The 23,158-nt window shown below is 45.9% G+C and overlaps 1 protein-coding gene across 1 annotated transcript; it reads left to right on the top strand.

Moving 5' to 3' along the window:
* Window positions 1–213: 213 nt before the first annotated feature.
* Window positions 214–6,085, top strand: LOC148093019 (HLA class II histocompatibility antigen, DQ beta 1 chain-like). The gene is made up of 4 exons (XM_087817232.1): window positions 214–322; window positions 1,585–1,854; window positions 4,926–5,210; window positions 5,934–6,085. The coding sequence occupies exons 1-4, from the start codon at window positions 214–216 to the stop codon at window positions 6,083–6,085; spliced, it is 816 nt and encodes a 271-aa protein (XP_087673358.1).
* Window positions 6,086–23,158: the final 17,073 nt, after the last annotated feature.

Here is a 23,158-nt window from a genome sequence, read left to right as displayed (position 1 = left end):
ACGCCCTTCCAGGCACTGGGCAAAGAGCCTTCACCAGAAGCATCTGCCCAGAGACAGATGAGGCGCCCGGGCGCCCGCGCTGATTGGGTGCTGCCCGGGTCTCCCCAGGCCTACCCCGTGGGGAGGCTTTCACAGGGCCTCCTTCTCTGCAGGGGTGCATCCGGCACCGGGTGGAGCTGGGCTCACGGCCTCACTTCTTCCTCCGTCCTGATCATGTCTGGGAAGAGGGCTCCGCGGACCCCCGGCGGCCTTTGGGCAGCAGCTGTGATGGTGGGGCTGGCGGTGCTCAGCGCCCCAGGGGCTGAGGGCAGAGACTCTCCAGGTGAGTGCAGGGCAGCGGCCCCCCAGAGCCACCAGCCTGGGGGACGGGCTCCGAGGGGCCCTTGGGCTGGGTGTGGGGTGACTATGGCCTGAGAGTAGTCTTTTATCACACGTTTCCTCTCTTTGGGAAGGAGCTGACTTTCTTGCTTCCCCTTCTAGTGAGGAGGTGAGGTCAGCGGCCTCCCCCCGCCAAGCCTGGGGCTGTTACAATGGCAGGGAGGAGGCAGGGCACCTCCTACCAGGGACAGGAAAAGGTTATTTTGAAGATCAGATTTTCTCCCCAGAGGAGACAGGAGCATTTGTCCTTTCACGGTGCCCACAACCTTGCCTGGACTAAATACTAGGGGCTGTGGGTTGGGAGGTGTGTGCACTGGCCTCTGCCCTGTGGGACTGAGGGAAAGGGCTCCACACCCCAAGTCTGAGTGGAGGGCTCAGGAGGCAAACTCGGGGTGTCTGAGCGACTCTGACCTGGTGACCACAGACAGGGAGCCCCGACTTCCTTCACTGGCTTAGGGTCACATAGCTACCGAGTGGGATGCAGTGTTGAGCGGATGGTGGGCTGAGTTTAGGAGAAAGGGGAATGCAAAGAGGGGACCAACGCGCTGAGAAAGCGTTACTTTCAGACTCAGGATTCCCTCTTCATAGGAGTCCTCGCTCCCCCGTGCGTGGATATTACGGCCTCTTTACGCAGCTACGTTTGTGCTGGAGATGCTCTGAGCGACCTGCCCAAGCCGGTGCCCGGGCCGTCGGACGGGAGCCCCGTTTATCTGACTGGGGAGCCCGGGCCCTTTCCGGGGGCTGAGCGCGCCCTCGGGCGCAGGGAGGCTCGGGCGCAGGGAGGAGGCGCTGCGTCGGGCGGGGCCCGCGGGTGGGGACGCGGGCGGTCGACCCCAGGCCCGCCGCGTCCAGGCTCCCCTCTAGCCCGCGGGCTGCGTGGGCGCTGGTCTCGGCCCCCCGCGGCTCTGTGGGAGGTGGGGTTTGGGTGCGGGGGTCCTGATTGTTCTGAGGACGGGCTGCATGAGGGACGGGCCGACTGTCCCCGCCCCCTGCTGTCGGGCTCGGGCGGGGACCCAGGTCCCGGGGACACTTTCCAGCTCCGTCCCCTCCCTACACGCAGGTGGCTCCGGGGCCCGGTGTCGAGGGGCCGGGGTGCCGGGCGGCGCGGGCCGAGGTCCCGGGGCTGCGGGCTCGTCCCCGCAGACGGTCCCGGGCTGGGCGGCGCTGGGCTGAGCGCCGAGTGCTGACTGCGCGGCGGCCCCGCAGAGGACTTCGTGCACCAGTTTAAGTTCCTGTGCTACTTCACCAACGGGACGCAGCGCGTGCGGCTCGTGGCCAGCTGGATCTACAACCGGGAGGAGTTCGTGCGCTTCGACAGCGACGTGGGGGAGTTTGTGGCCGTGACCGAGCTGGGGCGGCCCACCGCCGAGTCCTGGAACCGGCAGGAGGACCTCCTGGAGCAGCGTCGGGCCGAGGTGGACACGGTGTGCAGACACAACTACCCGATGGATGACGCCATGACCCTGCACCAGCGAGGTGAGCGCCCCTGCCCCCCCCCCCCGCCCTCGGCCCACCCGCGGCCGCGATGAGCCTCCGCCCGCCGGGAGGGGCCGCTGGGGCCGGAGCAGGGCGGGGACGGGGCGGGAACCGGGGCGAGCGGGGCGCGCCGGGAAGGACAGAGGGGGGACCCGGAAAGGACCCGGAGCGGGACGGGGGCGGCGCTGGGAGGCACCGGGCACCCCGCCCGCCCCCGGAGCCGCCAGGCCTGCCCGGCGGGCCCGCGCCTCTGCTCCTTTCACCGACTCAGCCCCTCCCGCCTGGCGCCGGCGTCTGCTCCTGGTCCCGCCCGGCGGGAGTGTCCCCCGCGCCGCGCCCCGCCCGGGCCGCGGGGAGCGCAGCAGGCCCGCCTCCGCCTTAACCGCCCGCCCGGTGCGGGCGGCTCCAGGGCCCCGGCACACGTGCCAATAGGTCACAGCCGCGACGTGTGTGTTACCCTCTGGCCCCTTGGTCCGTTATTGTGACTCTCGTGGGCTCTGCTTGGTAAGTGCCTGTCGTACCCGGCGCCCTTAGCTGGGGCCCGTGGGTGCGCTCCGTGCCCGCCGCACACGGGCGGCGCCTGCGAGGCGGGCCTGGCTGCCGTCGGGGAGAACGCGGCCGCCCCCCGAGGCCCCGCCGAGCGCAGGCGGGCAAGCGGGGCCTCCGCAGCCGGCCCCATCATTCTGGGCCAGTTGGCTTAATGCGGTCAGGTAAACGCCTCCCGACTTGGATCTTAACTCAGTGGCTGCGAATGCAAAGTCTGAGGAAAAAGTGTTGGCTAAAAGCAAAGACACTTCAGGGCTGTCCCAGGCAGAACGTTGATCGTTTAGAAAGCTCCACAAACGGTGCAAGAGGGCTGACATTTTGAAGGGAATAAATTGATGCTATGAAATTATTGAATAAAAATTGTCTCAGGTTTCTTGTGACCTAGACCCTGCCTCCCCTCCCCCCAGAATCACCATCCATTCAGGGGAAGATATTTTGAATGTAAATTACAGACATTTCATGAGTGTTTCTTGACAGTTACCTCCCCAAACACTCTCTGTGTTATGCTGTTTAATCTCACAGCTACTTGTGTGTTGGGAATTGGCATGACCACTTTCATATGCTAATATCAGTGCATAATAAACGCTTTAGGTAATTAGCCCAGGTACTCACCAGGTGAAGCCCCCCCAGCATCCGGCAGCGGTTTTGGTCTGTATCTGTGTTCCATGTGCATGTGACATGCATGTAAGGGAAGCGCAGCCTCCGTAGAGCCGGCCATGACCGGCAGCAGCAACATGAGTCTGTTCTCGCCTGTTTTCAGTGTTGGTGGCACAAAATGATGCTTTCAGGGCATTGAAATTGGCTGATGAGCCCCTAGTCGCACCCCAGTGTCAAACATACCTTTAGCTGATGACACACTCTCTCACCTTCTGACCCACATCCTAGTGCCACCAAGTACTTACGTTTTTGCTATTTCATGTCTTTTTCATAAAACGTTTTCTGTCCCCTCTATTTTCCCTCCCAGTCTGTCTAAGCTGACAGATTTTATAAGTCCATCTAATCATGACCATGATTTTGGTCAGTCCCCGGGAAGGAGGACCTGAAGAGAGTTAAAGTCTAAGCTGAAAACGTGGCTCCTTCCAGGGGTGGCCCAGGCCTGCCATATAAAGGGGGCCCCGGGACTCCCGCTGACCTCGGCAACCCCCACTGACTTACGGTCACTTTACCTGCTCATCAACCCAGGGCCACCTCTGCCAGAACCTGAGAAGGTTTTCCACGGAGGACACACATGGTAACACTGTGTGATTTCAGAACAGGGAAGTAATTCTTCACAGTAAGGGGGTGGGGAAGGGGAGGCTGCTAGTAATTCAATCCACTTGAAAGATAACAGAAACTCAGGGGAATAAGAAAATAAGTGAACATACCATATCAAATAGGTAAAACACACGTGGAACACTTAGTGTAGTTCCACACCGTGGGAATAAGGGAGATGCAGTGAAGTGACTGGAGAGGTCGAGGATATGAGTGTATGGGGAGGGACAGGTGTGTCGTGTTTGGCCACGAGTAGTAATCGGAGAAGATAAAGGAACGGGGACATGGGCTAATGTATGTTTGTCAGTGTTACTGGTTTCCAGGGTTCCCTTTCTTTTCCTTCAAAAATTATAAACTTTTAAAAATAGCATTTATTTTTGTTTTTTACTAGATTGCAAGCTCTATGTGGTCAGGGACCATGTCTGTTATTTATATTTCTGTTCCTAGCTCTTGTGAAATTTATATTTGTTGAATGAATGAATAAATGTCAATAAGTGAATAAAATATAGGTGGCATATATAATGTGGACATGGGGTTTATTATTTAAGAATATAAAATTTAATGGGAGTTTACCACAGAATGAATGGCATCTGAGCTAAGGCCAGGCTAAAAGCCGAGCGGTGCTTTGTGGAGGGGCGGCAGGGAGAACTGCTCTTGCTCTTAAATTCTGTCAGTATTACCTGCTGAGGATTATAGAGACGAGCCCATTGGAGAACATTGCTTTGGAGGGCAGATGTGACAGTCACTGCTGTCCTGCTTTGTTGGACATGGAAATGTCTGTACTTTCCTAATTCTCAGTCCATGTGGCTGTTAGGGAGCTGTGACCTGTGCTGATGATCTCATGGTCCCCAGGAGACCAAAACTGATGTATTTCCTCTACTGGGAGGAGCAGCAGGACCCACCGAGAACAGTGTCGCTGCCCTGGTGTGACTCACTAGAGCTGGTCCCCAGTCACCTTCAGTAGGTGCGAGGAAAAAGAAGTCCAGGCTTATCACCTTTATTTTAAAAATATTGCGAACAGTGGCCTGTTTAATATAGCAATTTAAGACTTTAAAGGGCTTCGTTTGTATCAATTGGTATCAACAGAATAACTCCCATAGAGCGATTCCTGTTAACCCCTGAGACTGATCACGCGCTTGCTCGGGCTGATGAAGTGGCCCAGGTCGGATGGTCCTCCCGTCTGGGGGTCCAGGGACGGCACAGGGAGGCTGTCCGCGGGGAGGCCTGGTGGTGCTCTCACATCTCACTGTCTTTCCTGTCTGTTACTCCCCCAGTGGCGCCCACGGTGACCGTCTCCCCAGCCAAGAGAGAGGCTCTCAACCACCACAACCTGCTGGTGTGCTCGGTGACGGACTTCTATCCAAGCCAGGTCAAAGTTCGGTGGTTCCGGAACGACCAGGAGGAGACAGGCGATGCCGTGTCCGCCACCCCCCTTATTAGGAACGGGGACTGGACCTACCAGATCCTGGTGATGCTGGAAATGACCCCCCAGCGAGGAGACGTCTACACCTGCCACGTGGAGCACCCCAGCCTCCAGAGCCCCGTAACAGTGCAGTGGCGTAAGGGGCAGTTTGTTTCCTTCACCGCGGGCCCCACAGACAGAGGGCAAGCAGCATCCCCTGGCCACCCCATCTCATCCCTATTCCCGCTGCCACCACTGAGCTGGACATCACAGGGTGCTAGAGCCCTCTTGTGCCATGGCAGGGGCCTCAGGAGATTCCTGGTCTCATTGTGTTTCCAGGCACTAGGGAGGTTTTTACACCAGGCCCAGAGCCCAGCCTGGGAGCTCTGGAGGACTGACTGTGGCAGCTGGTGACTGGGGCTCATGGCCCAAGGTTAAGGATGTGTCTCAAGGAGCAGGGATCCGCTTCCCCCTCTGTCACCCACCCACGGTGTCCCAGGATTTATTGGCTAGTCCCTCCCCAGAGGTGGTCAGAATGAAGAACTAGGCTCCCCTGCACCTCCACCTCCACCACCTCCTCCACCGCCTCCTCCACCACCTCCTCCACCACCTCCTTCACCACCTCCTCCACCTCCACCTCCACCTCCACCTGCACCTGCACCTCCACCTCCACCTCCACCTCCACCTCCACCTCCACCTCCACCTCCACCTCCTCCTCCTCCTCCTCCTCCTCCTTCTCCTCCTCCTCCACCTCCACCTTCACCTCCACCTCCACCTCCACCTCCACCTCCACCTCCTGTGCCTCAGACTGGACTCCAGGCTTCCCACAGGGACACTGTGGGTGTGGGACAGACGCTGACACTCAGGTTCTGCTCCCCAGGGGCACAGTCTGAATCTGCCAGGAGCAAGATGCTGAGTGGCGTCGGGGGCTTGATGCTGGGGCTGATCTTCCTCGGGCTGGGCCTTGTCATCCGTCACAGGAAACAGAAGGGTAAGGAACTTTGGAGAAACGGGAAGATGGGCCGTGCCTGAGACCCTCTGTTAGGGAGAGCCTGCTTCTAGGTGTAACTTTACCTCCTGACGGGGAAGGAAGCAGGCTGGGTTGGTGGTGGGAGGGACAGAACCACCTTTGGGGGAACTTTGGACTCTTGTTTTACTGGTTGAGAGGTAGCCCTGCCACAGATGTGACTGGTGGCTGGTGGCCTGTGCCCTAGGACCTCTTACAGTTCGACCTGGTCTCACTGCCCCTTTTTCGAAGAAGGTCAGACCATTGGCTTCCCTTCCTTCTAGGGACAGGTTCATTCATTTGGGGTATTGTAGCTTAGGTTGGTTAAGGCCTTGTGGCCAATAGTAGGGAGGAAATAAGTTTCCAATGAAGTTGCTTATCTCATTTCCCTGTGGGGTGGGAGAGGGACCAGCTGTTTGTGTGATGAGACCTTTCTCTGTATAATGTACTTTTGTAGGATCTCAGGGGCCTCAGCCAGCAGGCACTGTCTTTGCTCTGATTTAGTGGGGGGATTGATGGGGGTTGAGGGCAGGTGAAAGAGGGGGGTGGTGAGGTGAGTGTTCCTGGTCACAGAGGCCTTGATTCATGCATGGCCTGTTCCCTGCCACGGGATCAAGTGTTAGGGGAGACGGTTGCCCAGTTTCTGCAGGAGGCTCCGGGCTTGTTACCCAGAACCAGGGCTTCACTTTGGTGGCATCTTCTTACAAAACTTGGAGCCAGAGCCACAACTTGGGTGCTGGACATGGGGATGATGCCCACATGACCCATCTTGGTGGCTTCTGCTTGTGGGCATTTATAAGTGAATGGAAGCAGCTGCTAGTGATGGGAGGAAGGTTAGTTATTAAATTTGCTAAAAAGATTGAAATGCTCATGCCCCCCTCCTGAGGGATAACACCTGATCCTTTGCCTTGCCCACGTCTGTGTGGAGCTGAAGTGTGTCTTCTTTACTGATTTCACCCTTCCACAGACACCGGGGAGGTGGTGACGACATGCCCTGGACCTCAGCTCTCTGTGATGCTGCGTGGGCCTGGAGAGGAGGTGACAGGGTGTGTCCCCCAGGGTGCCGGGTGCTGACCACTGTCTCTTGCACAGGGCTCCTGCGCTGACTCCTGTCAGTACTTTGACTGGAAATGGCTGTGTCTCTCCTGAAGTGCCTGCTTGTCCTCACCCAGAATTCCAGCTGCCTGGCAGCTTGTCCCCTGAGATCTGAGCTCTACAGTGACTCTGATTCAGTTGGCTGTCATCCCCTGTGACCCCCACAGCGAGACCATGAGTGTGACCCTGGAGTCTGTGCCTGTGACCTGCCAGCTGAGTCTACTCAAGGCCCGAAGACATTTTGTTGTTATTTCTAGCCCCCCCTCCCCCCGAAAAGCACCTTAAAGCCTTTACTTGGCTCTAGCTTTTATCATAATTAAACACATTATGCGTTGTCTGTATTCTGAGCCTTCTTAACTGGGTGGGGGCAGGAAGCCACTGCAGAATGAAAGGAACATATTTTGTTCCTTGAGGGAGACTAGAGGCAGCTGGGGTGCTGTGTTAAAAGTGGGCAGAGGGGACAGAAAATCGGTTCCATTGTCCTCCTTCCTGGCTCTTTAGTATTGATGTTCTGTGCAGTGGTGAGCAGAGTGTGTGTCAGCATGGTGGAATTCTCTGGGCCCAGATATAGTGGCACCTGGTGTCAAAAAGAACCAAACTGATGCCTCAGATGTCTTGGCAAGTCACAGTGATCAAGGTCAATTTTTAGTTTGGGGAAAGTATAATCAGCAATAAAAGTAATGTTTTTGGCTCCAAATGATAGAAACCCAACTGAAGTTTAGTTTGTTCATGTTGCAATGGAGCCTGGGATCAGTTGATTTCAGAAGAGACTAGATCCAGGTATTCAATGAGGTCTCTCTCCTCTTTCTGTTATATCTCTACCTGCACCTTTCTCTCCTTTACTGTCTCTCTCTTTGCTCCTGTATATTTTTTTCAGTGTGTCTCTGTGCATCTTTCTGTCTGCCTCTGCATCCCTGTGTCTCTCACTCTTTATTGCCTCTCTGTCTCTATTTCTTTCTAGCTGCACCTTTGTCACTATTTACCTGCATCTCTTGACCTCTCTGTTTCTTTTTGTATCCCTATTTTCTGCATCTGTCTTATCACCTCACAACTTACCTTTGTTTTTGCGTATATGTGTATCTGTCTGTCTCTGTTGTGTGTTTCTAGAGTGTCTACCAAAGTTTGAACAATTTTAGGAAATATTCTGACTGATCACACCTGAGTAAGAAGCACACCTCTCAAAAACATCCTCGCGTACACGGGATGCAGCCAGCCAGCCTTACGGTCACCCCCTTAGTAGGAACGTGGGCTGGACCTTCCAGATCTCAGCGATGCCGTAATGACTCCCAAAGGTGAAGGTGTTTACACCTACCTTGTGGAGCACCCCAGCTCCAGCCTCAGTGGAGCCGCATAAGGGGCAGTTTGTTTCCTGTGGACCCCAGGAGATGCATGGCAGAGTTTCCTCCGCTTCTAGGCTGCATTGTGGGTGGTGCTGACTCACACCCATGCCACCCCCTGTCTCCCGCACAGTCACCTGGTGGCACTGCTGAGCTTGAATTGTCTGAGGATAGAGCTTTCCTTGTTGGTGGACATAGTGCCCTGTTGATGTCCTCTTCTGAGGTGATAAAGAGGTCACTGCACACTGTGGCTCCCTTGACATGAGCCCAGCACTGAAAGCTGGTCTCCGTCTCAGTCTCTGGGTTTGTTATTTAACCAGGTGGGGAAGCTCATGTTCGAGGTGATGGAAGGCCAGGCCATTGAGGAGCAGGCGTCCCCTCCTCCCTGCTCCCTCACCCACTCGTTGGGCCTGAGGAGCCAATGGCAGCTCCTTCCCTCTCCTGAGCGAAGTCAGAATGGAGAGCAAGGCTTTCTCGGGCCATCGTCTTCCATACCCCAGGCTGTAAGGAAGGTCAGCAGACATGCGCAGCATGAATGTGTAGACAAATACACTCGGGAGGATGCTGTTCCCCAAGGTCGTAGTCTGAATCTGACCAGAGCAGGGTGCTGAGAGGTCAAGGTTTTGTGCTGGTTTTGTTGTCTTCCTCAGGGTGGACATTGTCACTTACCATAAGAGTCCAGAGGGAGTGACACTTAGGGAAATGGGGAGGACTTGTGTGGGTGTCCAGGGAGCCCTTACTCTCTGTGTTTAGCTCTTTGCTTTTGACCCTGCAAAGGCGAGAGGCAGGGGTGGATACTCAGCCAGACCCAGAGTTTAGGGAGACATTGAGATCTGGCTTTTCTATCTGAAACGTAAGCCTTATTATAAGGGTAAGTGGTAGAGTGTATTCTGGGGCATTCTTGTGGTTCCACATTGTCACAGTGGCCCCTTGCTGGGAGGTTCTTTTTAATGAGACGGTCAGAGTTGTCTTCCCTTCCAGTGACAGCTTCATAGAAACAACTTTTTTTTTTTTGCTGTTGCACCCAGATTTCGTTTGCTAATATAATCTTTAACGAATAATTTAATAAAAACAACAAGTACATCCTGTATAAACAAGTTTTCTAACAAAAAAAGAGCTGAGTCTTGCACACCCATGCACTGTCTTGGAGAAAGTGTGTGGGTGTACTGGAGAAAACCCTGCTGGCGTTAGCCTTTGGCTTTACCTTCCATCATATCAGTCAGTATGTCTTTCAGGACAGTGGCTCACCGATATTCCATAAGCTTATGGGCATGTCCCAGATTCCTCTGTGGTTAGGTTGGGATCATGTGGCCAGTACCAGCCAACAGAACTTAAAAATGGGTGTAAACTCTGCCTGCTTTGTGTTTCCCTACTAAGCGAGTCTGGGAGCCGTCCTTGAGGTGATGGTGTGTAACATTGGAAACTCCATAACCCGAGTCCCCGAATCTCTATATAACTGAGTCCCTTTTATTGAGTTAAGCCCCTGAGATTTAACTTTCGCTGCAAGTTACTATCTTACTGCAACCTAACCTTACCTCCCATCCTGGAATGTTTAACTTAAGGAAGAGAGTTCATAAGTTATAGGGTGAGTCAATTAAGTTAATGAAAGTTAAGAGATGAAAGATTTTAAAAACATTTATGTCTTTGTTTTCTTCCACTCCCCAAAATATATGTATTCCCAGTGACTAGAACGAGTGCTCCTGCAGCCTCCGCCTAGTCTCCTCCCTTTGGTACTGAGGGTTGATTCCCTTTGTTGCTGGCTGACAGTCCTGAGCTCTTAGCTCTCCGCCAGAATTGCCTCACCCAGTTTCACCCCACTCCTGTGAGTGCTCGGTGTGGGCTTTAGAGGGCCTGAGCCTCACCCTGACTGGGGCCAAGTCTGGAGGGCTCTTGAAGTTTCAGGACTCCCTGGAGAGTTGGATAAAGCAATTTTTTTTTGACTGTGTAATAGTCCAACTTCTGAAACCCTGCTTTAAATCTCGAGTCACCTTACATCATCCTTCTTTCAGGTACTATTTTACCTGACATGCATTTATTATTGTATCTTCATCTCTCAAGTATGGTCTTCTTGGAAGACGAAGGTATTGACCTCACTGCTCTTCCTTTCCCGTCTCCTATACGCTTCCACTCACCAAACTGAGATACCTGCACTTTTAAAGACAATGTTGTCAAAGTTGAAAATACTAACATTCTGCTGTAACAGTGTTGTTTGGGGGTTTGTTCATAGCTTATTTCGAAAAGTTGGAAAAAAGTTGTGTAACACTTTATAAATATCATTTATGTTGAATCTCTTTTCAGTGATGTCCTGGGTTGAATATGCTATTACTTGGATTCCTTGTCTTCCTATTTCCTTAAAAAAAAAGCCAAAGATTTTATTTAACTCATTAGTTAATGTGAGAACTAGTATAATGTACTAGACTCAGTAGCCTCTCTTATCCATGGTTTCACTTTTTGAGGTTTCAGTTACCTGTCATCAACTATGGTCTGAAAATATTAAATTAAAAATTTAAAAGACATTTTGAGAGTTAGAAGTGAGAGAGACCACATTCACATAGTTTTGATTACAGTATAGTTATAATTGTTCTGTTTTATTGTTTGTTATTGTTATTAATCTCTGTGCATAATTTATAAATTAAACTATTCTATGCAGGTATAGGAAAAACATAGTATATAGAGGGTCTGGTTTCAGGCATTCACTGGGAGGTCTTGGAACATACAGGCATGGGTTTATTTCTGTGTTCTCAGTTGTGTTCCATTGGTCTGTGTGTCTGTTTTTATGCTAGTACCATACTGTTTTGATTAGTGTAGCTTTGTAATATAGCTGAAATCAGGAAGTGTAGTGCCTTTAGCTTTGTTCTTTGTTCAGGATTTTTGGGAGCTATTTAGAGTCTTTTGTGGTTCCATACAAATTTTAGGGTTGTTTTTTCTAGTTCTGTGAAAAATGCCATTGGGGTTTGGTAGGGATTTCATTAAATCTGTAGATGGCTTTGGTCTAGTATGGACATTAAAACAATATTAATTGTTCTGCCCATAAATATGAAATATCTTTCCATTTATTTGTGTCTTCTTCCATTTCTTTCATCAAGGTCTTATAGTTTTCAGTGGACAGATCTTTTATCTCCTTGATTAAATTTATTCCTAAGTATTTCATTGTTTTAGATGCTATTGTGAGTGGGACTGTTTTTTTTTATTTCTTTTTCAGATAGGTCATTGTTAACGTATAGAAATGTAACTGATATGTATGTTTATTTTGTATTCTGCAACTTTACTGAATTCTTCTGTGAGATCTAACTTTTTTTTTTTTTTTTTGCTAGAGTCTTTAGAATTTTCTACATATAATATCATATATGTTTCCTTTCTGATTTGGGTGGCTTTTATTTCTTGCCTAATTGCTATGTTTGGGACTTCCAGTACTATTTAAATAGAGAGGTTATGAGACTGACGTGCTACCTACTGTGCTAACTTACACGTGGAATCTAAAGAACTTAATAAACTGATGAACAGAATAGATTCAATGACATGGAAGCATAGATGAGACTGATGAATGTCAGAGGGATGGAGGAGGGTGGGTGGGTGGAGGGGGAGAGAGTAACCAAAGAGTTTATGTGCATATATGCACAAGCCAAGGACACGGACAATGGTGGGGAGAGGGACTGGGGAGAGGGACTGGGTAGGGGGAAGGAACGGGGTAGAACGGGTCATTGGGGAGAAAAAGGGACATCTGTAACATTTTAAACAATAATAAAATTAAAAAAAGAAAGAAAGGAAATAACTGTAAAAAAATTGAAAAGAAGATATAAAATAAATGGTATTAAATAGAGTGGTTACAGTGGGCCCCTTTGCTTTTGATTTTAGAGGAAAAGCTCTTAACCTTTCACCCTTGAGTATGTTGTTAGTTGTAGGCTTGTCACATAGGGCCTTTGCTATGTTGGGGTACGTTCCTTCTATACCCAATTTGTTGAGAGTTTCAATCATGAAAGAACATTTTCCTTTTAGAAATGCCTTTTCTGCACCTATCGAGATGGTCACGTGAATTTTACCATCTACTAATAGGTATCACATTCATTTATTTGGGTATGCGGAGCCATCTTACATCCCAGTGATAAGTCCTGCTTGATTATGTTGTGTGATCTTTTTAATGTGTTATTAAATTTGGTTTGCTGATATTTCGTTGAGGATTTTTACATCTAGTTTGATAAGGGATATTGACCTGTAGTTTTCTTGTAGTACCCTTCTCTGGCTTTGATATGAGTGTGATGCTGGTCTTATAAAATGAATTTGTGGTGCTTCCGCCTCTTCAGTTTTTTGGAAGAATTTGAGGATTGTCATTAATTCTTCTTAAATGTTTGGTAGAATTCACTAGTGAAACCATCTGGGTTTTGCTTTGTGAGGAGGTTTTTGATTACAGATTCAATTTCTTTACTTCTTATTGGTCTGTTCAGATTTTCTGTTTCTTCAAGATTCAGTCTTGGTAGTTGTATGTTTCCAACAATTTTTACAATTCTTTTAAGCTAATAAATGTGTTGGTGTATAACTTTTCATTAGTAGTCTCTTGGGATACTTTGTATTTCTGTGGTATTTGTTGTAATATTTCCTCTTTTATTTATAATTTTACTAACTTGAGTCACCTCTCTTTTTTTCTTAATGTTGTTAAAGGTTTGTCAGTTTTGTTTATCTTCTCAAAAACCTACTCTTAGTTTTGTTGACCTTTTCTATTGTCTTTTAAACCTCTATTTAATTTGTTTCTACTCTGATCTTTGTTATTTCCTCTCTTCTACTAACTGGGTTTAGTTTGTTCTTCCTTTTCTAGACCCTTGAGGTGTATATTTAGGGTTTTGGTGTGTGTTTTTTTTTTGAGATCTTTCCTTTTTCTTAATGTAGGTATTTAACACTATAAACTTCCTCTTAGAACTACTTTTGCTGCATCCCATAAGCTGGTGTGTTGTATTTCCATTTTCATTTGTCTCAGGACATTTTCTGATTTCCCTTTTGATTTCTTCTGTGACCAACTGGTTGTTTAGGAGTGTGTTGTTTAATTTCCACATTTTCGTGAATTTTCCAACATTCCTCTTCCTTGATTTCTAGTTTTATACCGTTGTAGTTAGAAAAGATACTTGATATCGCTTCAATCACCTTACTTTTTTTAAGGCTTGTTTTGTGACTGTTATCAAATATGCTCTATCCTGGAGGCTGTTCTGTTTGCCCTTGAGAAGAATGAGTATTCTGCTGGATAAAATTTCTTTAGAATGGAATTTCTGTATGTTAGGACCATTGGCTCTAAATGTAGTTCAAATAAACTATTTTCTTATTGATTTTTTAATCTTTATGATATATCCATTGTTGAAGTACTATTATTATACTCTTGTGTATTTTTCCTTTCAGATCTGTTAGTATTTGCTTCATATACTCATGTGCTCCAGTGTTGGGTGCATATATAGTCACAATTGTGTAGCCCTTGATGAACTGACTCTTTTAATATTATATAATAACCTTCTTGGTCTCTTTGCTAGTTTTTTGGCTTAAAATGTATTTCGTTTGTTATAAGTGTAGCTGCCCCTGTTCTCCTTTGGTTTCCACTGTCATAAAATATCTTTTTCATCTCTTCACTTTCAGCCTAAGTATATCTTAAAGTCGAAGTTGAAGTTGCTTATAGGCATCATATAGTTGATTCTTTGTTGTTGTTTTTTTAAATCCATCCAGACCAGCAGTCTTCAACCTTTTTCATCTCATGACACATATAAACTACTGAAATTCTGTGGCACACCAAAAAATATATTTTGTGCTGATCTGACAAAAAAATAGGTATGATTTTGATCCATTCACACTGGATGGCTATGTCATGTTTTTATTAGACAATCTAAGGGAAAAGAGGTCAATACCCCTGGCTAGTCAGGTATTGCATGTTTTAAAAATTTCTCCATGGACACAGATAATAGTTTGGTGAAGGCTTGGGGGAGGGATTTGGTGCAGGTGGAGGGGGTTAATGGGGGAAAAGAGGGGGACATTTGTAATAGTTTTAACAATTAAAATACATTTTAAAAAATTACTGCATGTCTGTGTCTGCTGTGGCACACCAGCTGAAAATGAAAATTGCTGACCTAGCCACTCTATGTGTTTATTTATAATAGACTCTAGAGAGAGGAGGAGAGAAAGAGAGAGGGGGGGGGAGAGAGAGAGAGAGAGAGAGAGAGAGAGAAACATCAATCAGCTGCCTTCTTTATGAGCCCAACTGGGGATTGAACCCCAAACCTAGGTACGTGCCCTGACTGGGAATTGAATCCGCGACCTTTTGGTCTATGGGATGGTGCTCCAACCTCCAACCAACTAAGCCACACCAGCCAGGGCTCTATGTCTGTTCATTAGAGAATTTAATCCATTTATATCTAGGGTATTTATTGATAGGTAAGGACTTATTATTGCCATTTTATTGTTTTCTGACTGTTTTATAGTTCTCTTGTTCCTTCTTCATTTTTTGTCTTTCTTTTTGAATTAATGATTTTGCGTAGTGTTACACTTGGATTTCCTTTTCTTTATCTTTTGTGTGTCAGTTGTAAGTTTTTTTTTCTTAGTATGTACAAATGTATTGATTTTAGGTGATTTCATAGAATAATAGATGCATTACATCTCTTTGTGGTATATTTCAATCTCTGAAGTAATACACATGTTTATTACTGTGTAGAATGCTGATATCTTCTGTAAAGTATTTTTATTTTTAAATTTTATTATTATTTTAATTTTTTATTTTTTTTATTGTTCAAAGTATTACAGATGTCCCTTTATTTCCCCCCATCTACTCCGCCCCCAACCTCTCCCCAGTCCCTCACCACACCATTGTCTGTGTCCTTGGGTTATGTTTATATGTGTATAAATTCTTTGGTTAATCTTTCCTTCTCCACCCACCCACCTCCCAGCCTTCCCTAGGAGATTCATCAGCCTGATCCATGCTTCCATGTCACTGAATCTATTCTGTTCATCAGTTTATTAAATTCTTTAAATTCCACATATAAGTGAGATCATGTGATGTTTCTCTTCCCCTTCCTGGATTATTTCACTTAGCATAATATTCTCCAGGCCCATCCACACTGTCCCAAAGGGTATGAGATCCTTCTTCCTTACATCTGCGTAGCATTCCATGGTGTACATGTCCCACAGCTTTTTTATTCACTCATGTAGTAATGGGCACTTGGGCTGTTTCCAGATCTTAGCTATTGTAAATTGTGCTGCTATGAACATCAGGGTGCATATATCCTTTCTGTTCAGTGTTTCAGGATTCTTAGGATATATTCCTAGAAGGGATGGGTCAAAAGCAGCTCCATATTTAATTTTTTGAGGAACCTCCATACTGTTTTCCATAGTGGTTGCTCCAGTCTGCATTCCCACCAACACTGTACTAGGTTCCCCTTTCCCCACACCCTCACCAGCACATGTCATTTGTTGATTTGATGATGGAGGCATTCTGACAGGTGTGAAGTGATACCTCACTGTGGTTTTAATTTGCATCTCTCTGATGATTAGCGACCTTGAGTATTTTCTCATGTGTCTCTTGGCCGTCTGTATGTCCTCTTTGGAGAAGTGTCTATTCAGGTCCTTTGCCCATTTCTTAATTGGGTTGTTTGTCTTCCTCTTGCTGAGTGCTATGAGTTCTTTGTACACTTTGGGAATTAGCCCCTTATCAGATGCATCCTTGGCAAATATGTTTTCCCAGACCGTGGGGTTCCTTTGCATTTTGAGGCTGTTTCTTTTGCTGTGCAGAAGCTTTTTAGTTTGATGTGGTCCCATATGTTTATTTTTTCTTTTGTTTCTCTTGCCCTAGGAGATGTATCAGTGAAAATTCCACTACGTGGGATGTCTGTGACTTCACTGCCTATGTTTTCTTCCAGGACTTTTATGGTTTTGGGACTTACACTTAAGCCTTTTATGCATTTTGAGTTTATTTTTGTGTATGGTGAAAGTTGGTGGTCTAGTTTCATTCTTTTGCATGTATCTGTCCAATTTTCCCAGCACCACTTATTGAAGAGACTGTCTTTACTCCATTGGATGCTCTTGCCTCCTTTGTCAAATATTAACTGACCATGATGACATGGGTCTGTGTCTGGGGTTTCTGTTCTGTTCCATTCATCTATATGCCTGTTGTTGTACAAATACCAGGCCGTTTTGATTACAGTGGCTCTGTAGTACAATTTGATATCCAGTAAAGTGATCCCTCTCACTCTGTTTATCTTTCTCAAGATGGCTGCAGCTATTCGGGGTTTTTTGGTTCCATATAAATTTTTGAAATATTTGTTCTAGCTCTGTGAAATATGCTGTTGGTAGTTTAATAGGAATTGCACTGAATCAATAAATTGCTTTGGGCAGTATGGACATTTTAATGATGTTAATTCTTCCAGTCCACAAACATGGTATATTCTTCCAGTTGTTTATATCTTCCTCTATTTCTTTTTTTCAGTGTCCCGTAGTTTTCCGAGAATAGGTCTTTTACACCCTTGGTTAAGTTTATTCCTAGGTATCTTATTTTTTTAGTTGCAGGGGTACATAGTATTGGGTTTTTTTTGTTTCCCTTTCTGAGAGTTCATTGTTGATATATAAGAATGCCATTGATTTCCAGACGTTAATTTTGTTTCCATTGTTTAATAGCATGCTGTTTAGCCTCCATGTATTTGAATATTTTTGAGTGTTTTTATAGTGGTTGATTTCTAGTTTCATGGCATTATGATCCAAGAAGATGCTTGTTTTGATTTCAGTCTCCTTGAATTTGTAGAGACTTGCCTTGTGCCCTAACATGTGGTCTATTTTTGAGAATGTTCCATGTGCACTCGAGAAGAATGTGTATTCTGTTGCTTTGGGGTGCAATGTTTTGTAAATATCAATTAAATCCATTAGCTATAGTGTGTCATTTAAGGTCAGTCTTTCCCTGTTGATTTTTTTGTCTTGATGATCTGTCCAATGCTGACAGTGGGCTCTTAAATCCCCCACTATGATTGTGTTGCTGTTGACTCCCCCTTAAAGTCCCCCAAGACATTTTTTTATATGTTTAGGTGCTCCTGTATTGGGTGCATAAATGTTCATAAGGGTTATTTCCTCCTGTTGGATTGATCCCTTTAGTATTATGTAGTGACCATCTTTTTCTCTTGTTATGGTTTTTATTTTGAAGTCTATTTTTTCAGAAATAAGTATTGCTATTCCAGCTTTTTTTTCATTTGCATTTGCATGGAATATTTTTTTCCATCCCTTCACTTTTAGCCAGTGTGAATCTTTTGCTCTCAGGTGGGTCTCTTGTACACAGTATATATTTGGGTCCTGTTTTCTTATCCATTCAGCTACCCACTGTCTTTTGATTAGAGCCTTTATTCCATTTACATTTAAGGTTACTATTGATATATGCTTGTTTAATGCCATTTTCCCCTTTATTTTGATGTACTTTCCCTCAATATTTCTTCTTCTTAAAGCAGTTTTTTTTTTTTAGCATTTCTTGCTATGCTGGTTTGGTGGTACTAAACTCCTTTAGCCTTCTTTTGTCTGGGAAGCTCTTTATTTCACCTTCAATTTTAAATGATAGACTTGCTGGATAAAGCAATCTTGGTTGCATATTCTTGCTTTTCATTACTTGGAGAACTTCATGCCACTCCCTTCTGGCCTGAAGAGTCTCTGTTGAGAAATCAGCTGTCAGCCTTATGAAGGTTCCCTTATAGGTCACTGCTTGTCTCTCTCTTGCAGCCCTTAATATTCTTTCTTTGTCCTTAACATTTACCATTTTAACTATGATATGTCTTGGAGTGGGTCTCTTTGGGTCCCTCTTGTTTGGAACCCTCTGTGCTTCCTGAACTTGTGTGGCTTTCTCCCTCGCTAGCCTAGGGAAGTTTTCTATCATTATTTCCTCCACTACGTTCTCTACACTTTGCTCTCCTTCCTCCCCCTCTGGTACTCCTATAATGAGATTGTTGTTTCTCTTTATGTTGTCCCAAAGCTCCCTTAGACTGTCCTCATGGTTTTTAAGTGTTCTTTCCTTTTTGCTGCTCTGATTGAGTGTTTTTTTCTACCTTATCTTCTGAATCACTTATTCTAGCCTCTGCATCATTGAGTCTGCTTTTAATTCTTTCAAGTGTATTCTTGATCTTATATATAATATTCTTCATTTCTGCCTGGTTCTTATTTATGATATCTAGGTCTTTTTTTCATGCTTTCACTAACTTCCTGGACCATTCCATTAAGTGTCTTGTGGTTCTCATTAATTTCCTTGAGCATCTTTATAACCATTACTCTGAACTCTATTTCTGATTACTTGCTTAAGTCAATCTCATCTAGGTCTTTTTCTGGCAATTTTCCCTTTTCTTTAGTTTGGAGGTTGTTTCTTTGTCCCCTGATTTTGGTGGCTCTTAGTGTTTATATCTGTATATTAAATATATTTGCTGTCTGCCAGCCTTGTGGGGTGGGATTTTGTAGTATATGTCCAGTGGAGCCCAGAGAATATAAAAAAAATCTTGATAATAGTACAAAAAAACAAAACAAAGCAAAGCAAAAAAACAAAACAAAACAAAAAACCATGCTATGCAAAACAAATTTAAAAAAATAATTAAAAATTAAAAATTTTTAGAAATTCAAAAATTTAAAAGGAAAATTTTTTTCTTTTCTTTCTTTTTTCTAAAAAGAAGAAAAAAAGTCAATCAGGTGAGTTTTTTTCTGGGCAGCTTATGTTGTCTGAGGCTCACTGTTTTGTTTGCTGGTTTTGGGTCTCCTGGGAGGTTCCTGTATGTCAGCCAATGTGAGGAGCTGTCTAGGTTTGGCTCTGGTGTCCTTATGTAGTTGGCTGATCTGAGGCCCTCTGTGGACCACCTCCAGCTGTCAGCTATTTTTTTCTCCCCCTTGTGGTTGCCTGGTTTTACTCCAGAGTCTTTTGAAGAGTCTTTAGGGTGCAGGTTGGCCAGTGTAGCTCAGAATATTGCTCCCCTTACTTAGAGGTTTCACTGTCATTCATTCACTGTGGGGAAGTTAGTCTCTGCTTCATAGCCAACTCCTCAGTCTCTACCCTGTCCTCCAATTCTAGTTCCCCATACATTGGCCTGCTGCAGTTTTAGATCAAAATCAGTCTGTTGCCCTTTCTGTTTGGGCAGTTTCCGAGGCCTGGGCTCAGTGGGTTCAATTAAAAAAAAAAAATTCTGGCTAGCACTTTGCCTGCCCAGGCCTCCAGAAGAGGTTTTAAGCTTTTCCTGCAGTTCCTGAACAATAGTCCCTGAGAATCTTATTCTTGTATTGTCGTCCTGAGAGCTGATCTCCCTTCCCCCTCAGGACTGTGCCCTGCGGGTGGATATTTGGGACGTTAGCGACTGAACCAACCCCTTTCTTTTTGGGGGTGGTGTTCCTAGCTTGCGGGAGAGTTATGCATGCTCTGCCCCTCCTTTCCTAGAGCTGGTTGGCTGATTTCATGGGACACTTGTTTTGAGCTCTCCACTATGCAGACACAAATCCCAGCTATTACAGGTCTGTCTCCCCAATGCAAGCCAGGAAGGCGGAGGCCTGTTCAGCAATCAAAAACTCAAAAATGCACAAAGCAACACACAGGAAGAGACCCCACCCTGTGAGGTCCCATTGCCCCTGAGCCTTGGTACAAAGCAGGAGGGGTCACAAAGGCAGCTTCCTTGCACAGCTGATCTCAGTAAAGCTGGGGCAGCTCCTTGCACTCTATCCTGGTTCCCCTCAGAGCAGGTCAAAAAACCCCAATTTCCAGCACTGGCTACTCTGGCAGCTTGGGTCCCAATCTGCCCTTCTGGAAGCTCTGAACCCCTCTGGTGGCAGAAGGGCTCTCATTTCCTTCCTTGCTCCACATAGATCAAATGCTTTCTGGGGTTCTACACAATGCCTTACAGGAAGGCAGAAGGTCCTTTTATGTGGCTGCTCAGTGCAGCCCTCTGGCCCATTTCTATTCTGGAGCCACACACTGTGGGACAGCCTTACCCATGGTCAGCACCCGGGGTGAAAGAGTCTTGTCCCATCTGCCACCATTAGACACACTGTTTCACTTGAAAGGCATGGTCCCTTCCTCACAGACACACTGTTCCCCTGGCTCACTCTGCTTGATGTGCATGGGCTCTCCTTCCCTTCTCTTCCACTCTGGGTTTGAGATCTCAGCTTTTGGATGCCACTCCATACTCCCAAGGGGCGGGAGCTTTGCAGCCTCTAACCCCCGTGGCTCTTAGCCCAGCACAGGCTTCAGTAGGACTCCCCCTTTTTACGCCTCCTCTCTTACCAGACTCTATGATGTTTCTTTAGGGTTCCCTACTAGAAATATGTCCACTCAGGTATATCTCTCTGGTTTTTCCAAACTGGTTATGGATATTTTAGTGGTAAATCAAGTCCATGGCTGGGAGCAAAGGTGCTCTGCTTCTTGTCACAGTGCCACCATCTTCCCGTATCTGATGTAAATTTTTGCTTTGTGGTTACCATGAGCTTTATAAAAACATCTTATAGCTATAGAAGTCTATTTTACACTGATAACAACTTAACTTCCATCATGTATCAAATCTCTATCCAGAATTCAATGAGCTATGAGAAAACACAGAAAGAGAATTCAACAAAAGCAGGAAAAAAAATACATGAACAAAAAAAGTTTAGCAGAAAGATAAAAGTCATTAAAAAGACTCAAACTGAAATTATGAAGACAAAATATAGAATAAATGAAATGAAAAATGCAATATAGCATCAAGATAGCTAGTTTGAATTCATTATTGGGTAAATTGCAGATCTCCATGTCTGGTATTGGTTATTAGAAGATTATTTTGATTCTTTGGTGGTGTCATGTTTCTTTGATTGTTCATGCTACTTGTAGTTTTGTGTGGCTCTCTTTGCATTTGAAGTAGCAGTTGCCTCCATCTATCTTTACTAAATAACTTCAGGAGAGAAATACCTTCCATCTGCCCTGCTAGCGGTTCTGAGTCTCCAAGCTTCTTGCTCCCTTTTGTGACAGGGTTTTTAATCTTCTCTCCATTCTCTGAATCCTGCAACACATCAGCCTGGGTGCTGATAGCCTTCCTTTTGTTTCCTAAGGGCAGGTCTAAAGCTCAAGTTTATTTCTTGCTCTGGCCCATGGATTCAGGCTGGCTTTCTGTGCTACTGACTAGTTGTCTGACAAGTTTGCTCTCCTTGCCATAAGGAGCTCACATAGGAAGCTGGTCACAGGGTGGGGAGTGTGTGGGTGAGGCCCATGGAGTGTTGGGGTTGCCTCTGTGCCAATTGGGGGGATCTACTGGTGAGGCTCCCCAGTGGTTAGTGGATGGGCTTCTTGACGAAGTTCATGACACAATTAGTAGGGTCCTTGTAATTTCAATGTCTTCCAAGAGTCCCATCTGTCCCTCCTCTAGGTTCTTCCCATTCCTAGTCATACAGCTCACTACTCAGCACTCTGGATGGGGCAAGAGAGAAATGGGCCTCTTTGGCAGCATGCTGCACAGCAGGGGATCTGGGCATTCACTCACACACTCTCACTTTCCCCCACAGGAAATATCACTGGCTCAGACAGCCTCTTGGCACTGAACTGTGCTAACTTGGTGGAGGGGTGATATAGATAAAGTCAAATCGTTCCTCTTACCATCTCAGTGCATCCAAACTCATCTCTCTTTGCTCCAGTGATGTGCTGGAACTTCTTTGCTGGAAACCTGGACTTCCACAAAGGCTCTCTGATTCATGGGCAATTGTTAAGACTGTTCTCTGGAGGCCTCAAGGCCTCAGCTGAGAGGCTGGAGTTCACAGGCCACTGTGGGATTCAGGGGGATCTGAGCTCTGTATCCCTATTGCATGATGCATGGGTGGGTACGGCTCTTCCGGGTCCTTTGGCATGTGGTGCTGGATCCCCCACAAAGGCACTTTTGTTGTGGATGGGTGCAATTTGTTGGTAAGAGGGGGATATGAACAAGAGACCTCTTGTTCGGCCATGTTTCTGGTGTCACTCCCCAAGTACATTCTTATTTCCTGATTAGCAGCCTCATTTTACAAGTCAAATTCTTAATCAAATTCCAACAATTTGATGCCATTCTATGTATGGTAGGTAAGTTTTATATCTTTTCACGTCTAACAATATTTTATTCTTTCTTCATATCTGACTGTGGTTTTAAAAAGCATACATTTATTAAAAGAAAATAATTTTTCTTTAGAACTTCAGGCCTTTCTCATTACCTTAATGATAGAAGTATCTGGCAGTCTGACTTTTTCTCTTTTGTCAGTTTGTTTTGTTTTGTTTTCTCCAACTGGATATTTTATGATCTTCCTTTAACACTTGAGTTTCTGAAATTTTAAAAATGACGTGTTTAGGAATAAAGCCTTATTAATTTTGCTAAATATCTGAAAGTACCATTCTATGTAAAGTATTACGTGCTTTGGATTTGGAAAATTTTCCCTTGCTATTTGTTTTGGTAATGTCCCCCTTTATTTCCCTGTTTCTCTCTCTAGCATTGTTACTTGATTTTGGCCTCATGACTTATTCTCCGCCTCTTACCTTTCCTACCGTATATTACATTTCTTGGTCCTTTTTTCATTTCAGGGAGATTTTCTTGATTTAATTTTCTGACCTTTAAATTAAATCCTCCAGTTTCTTAGTCCCCTATTATTACTTTCATAGAGGCAATAATTTTTCACTAAGGATTCTAAATAACGTGCTTGCTCTTACACAAACTTCTCTAC

The sequence above is a fragment of the Miniopterus natalensis genome, chromosome 5, assembly GCF_054644295.1.
Source record: "Miniopterus natalensis isolate mMinNat1 chromosome 5, mMinNat1.hap1, whole genome shotgun sequence".
Lineage (NCBI taxonomy): Eukaryota > Metazoa > Chordata > Mammalia > Chiroptera > Miniopteridae > Miniopterus > Miniopterus natalensis.
This window is presented reverse-complemented; position numbering and strand designations above follow the sequence as displayed.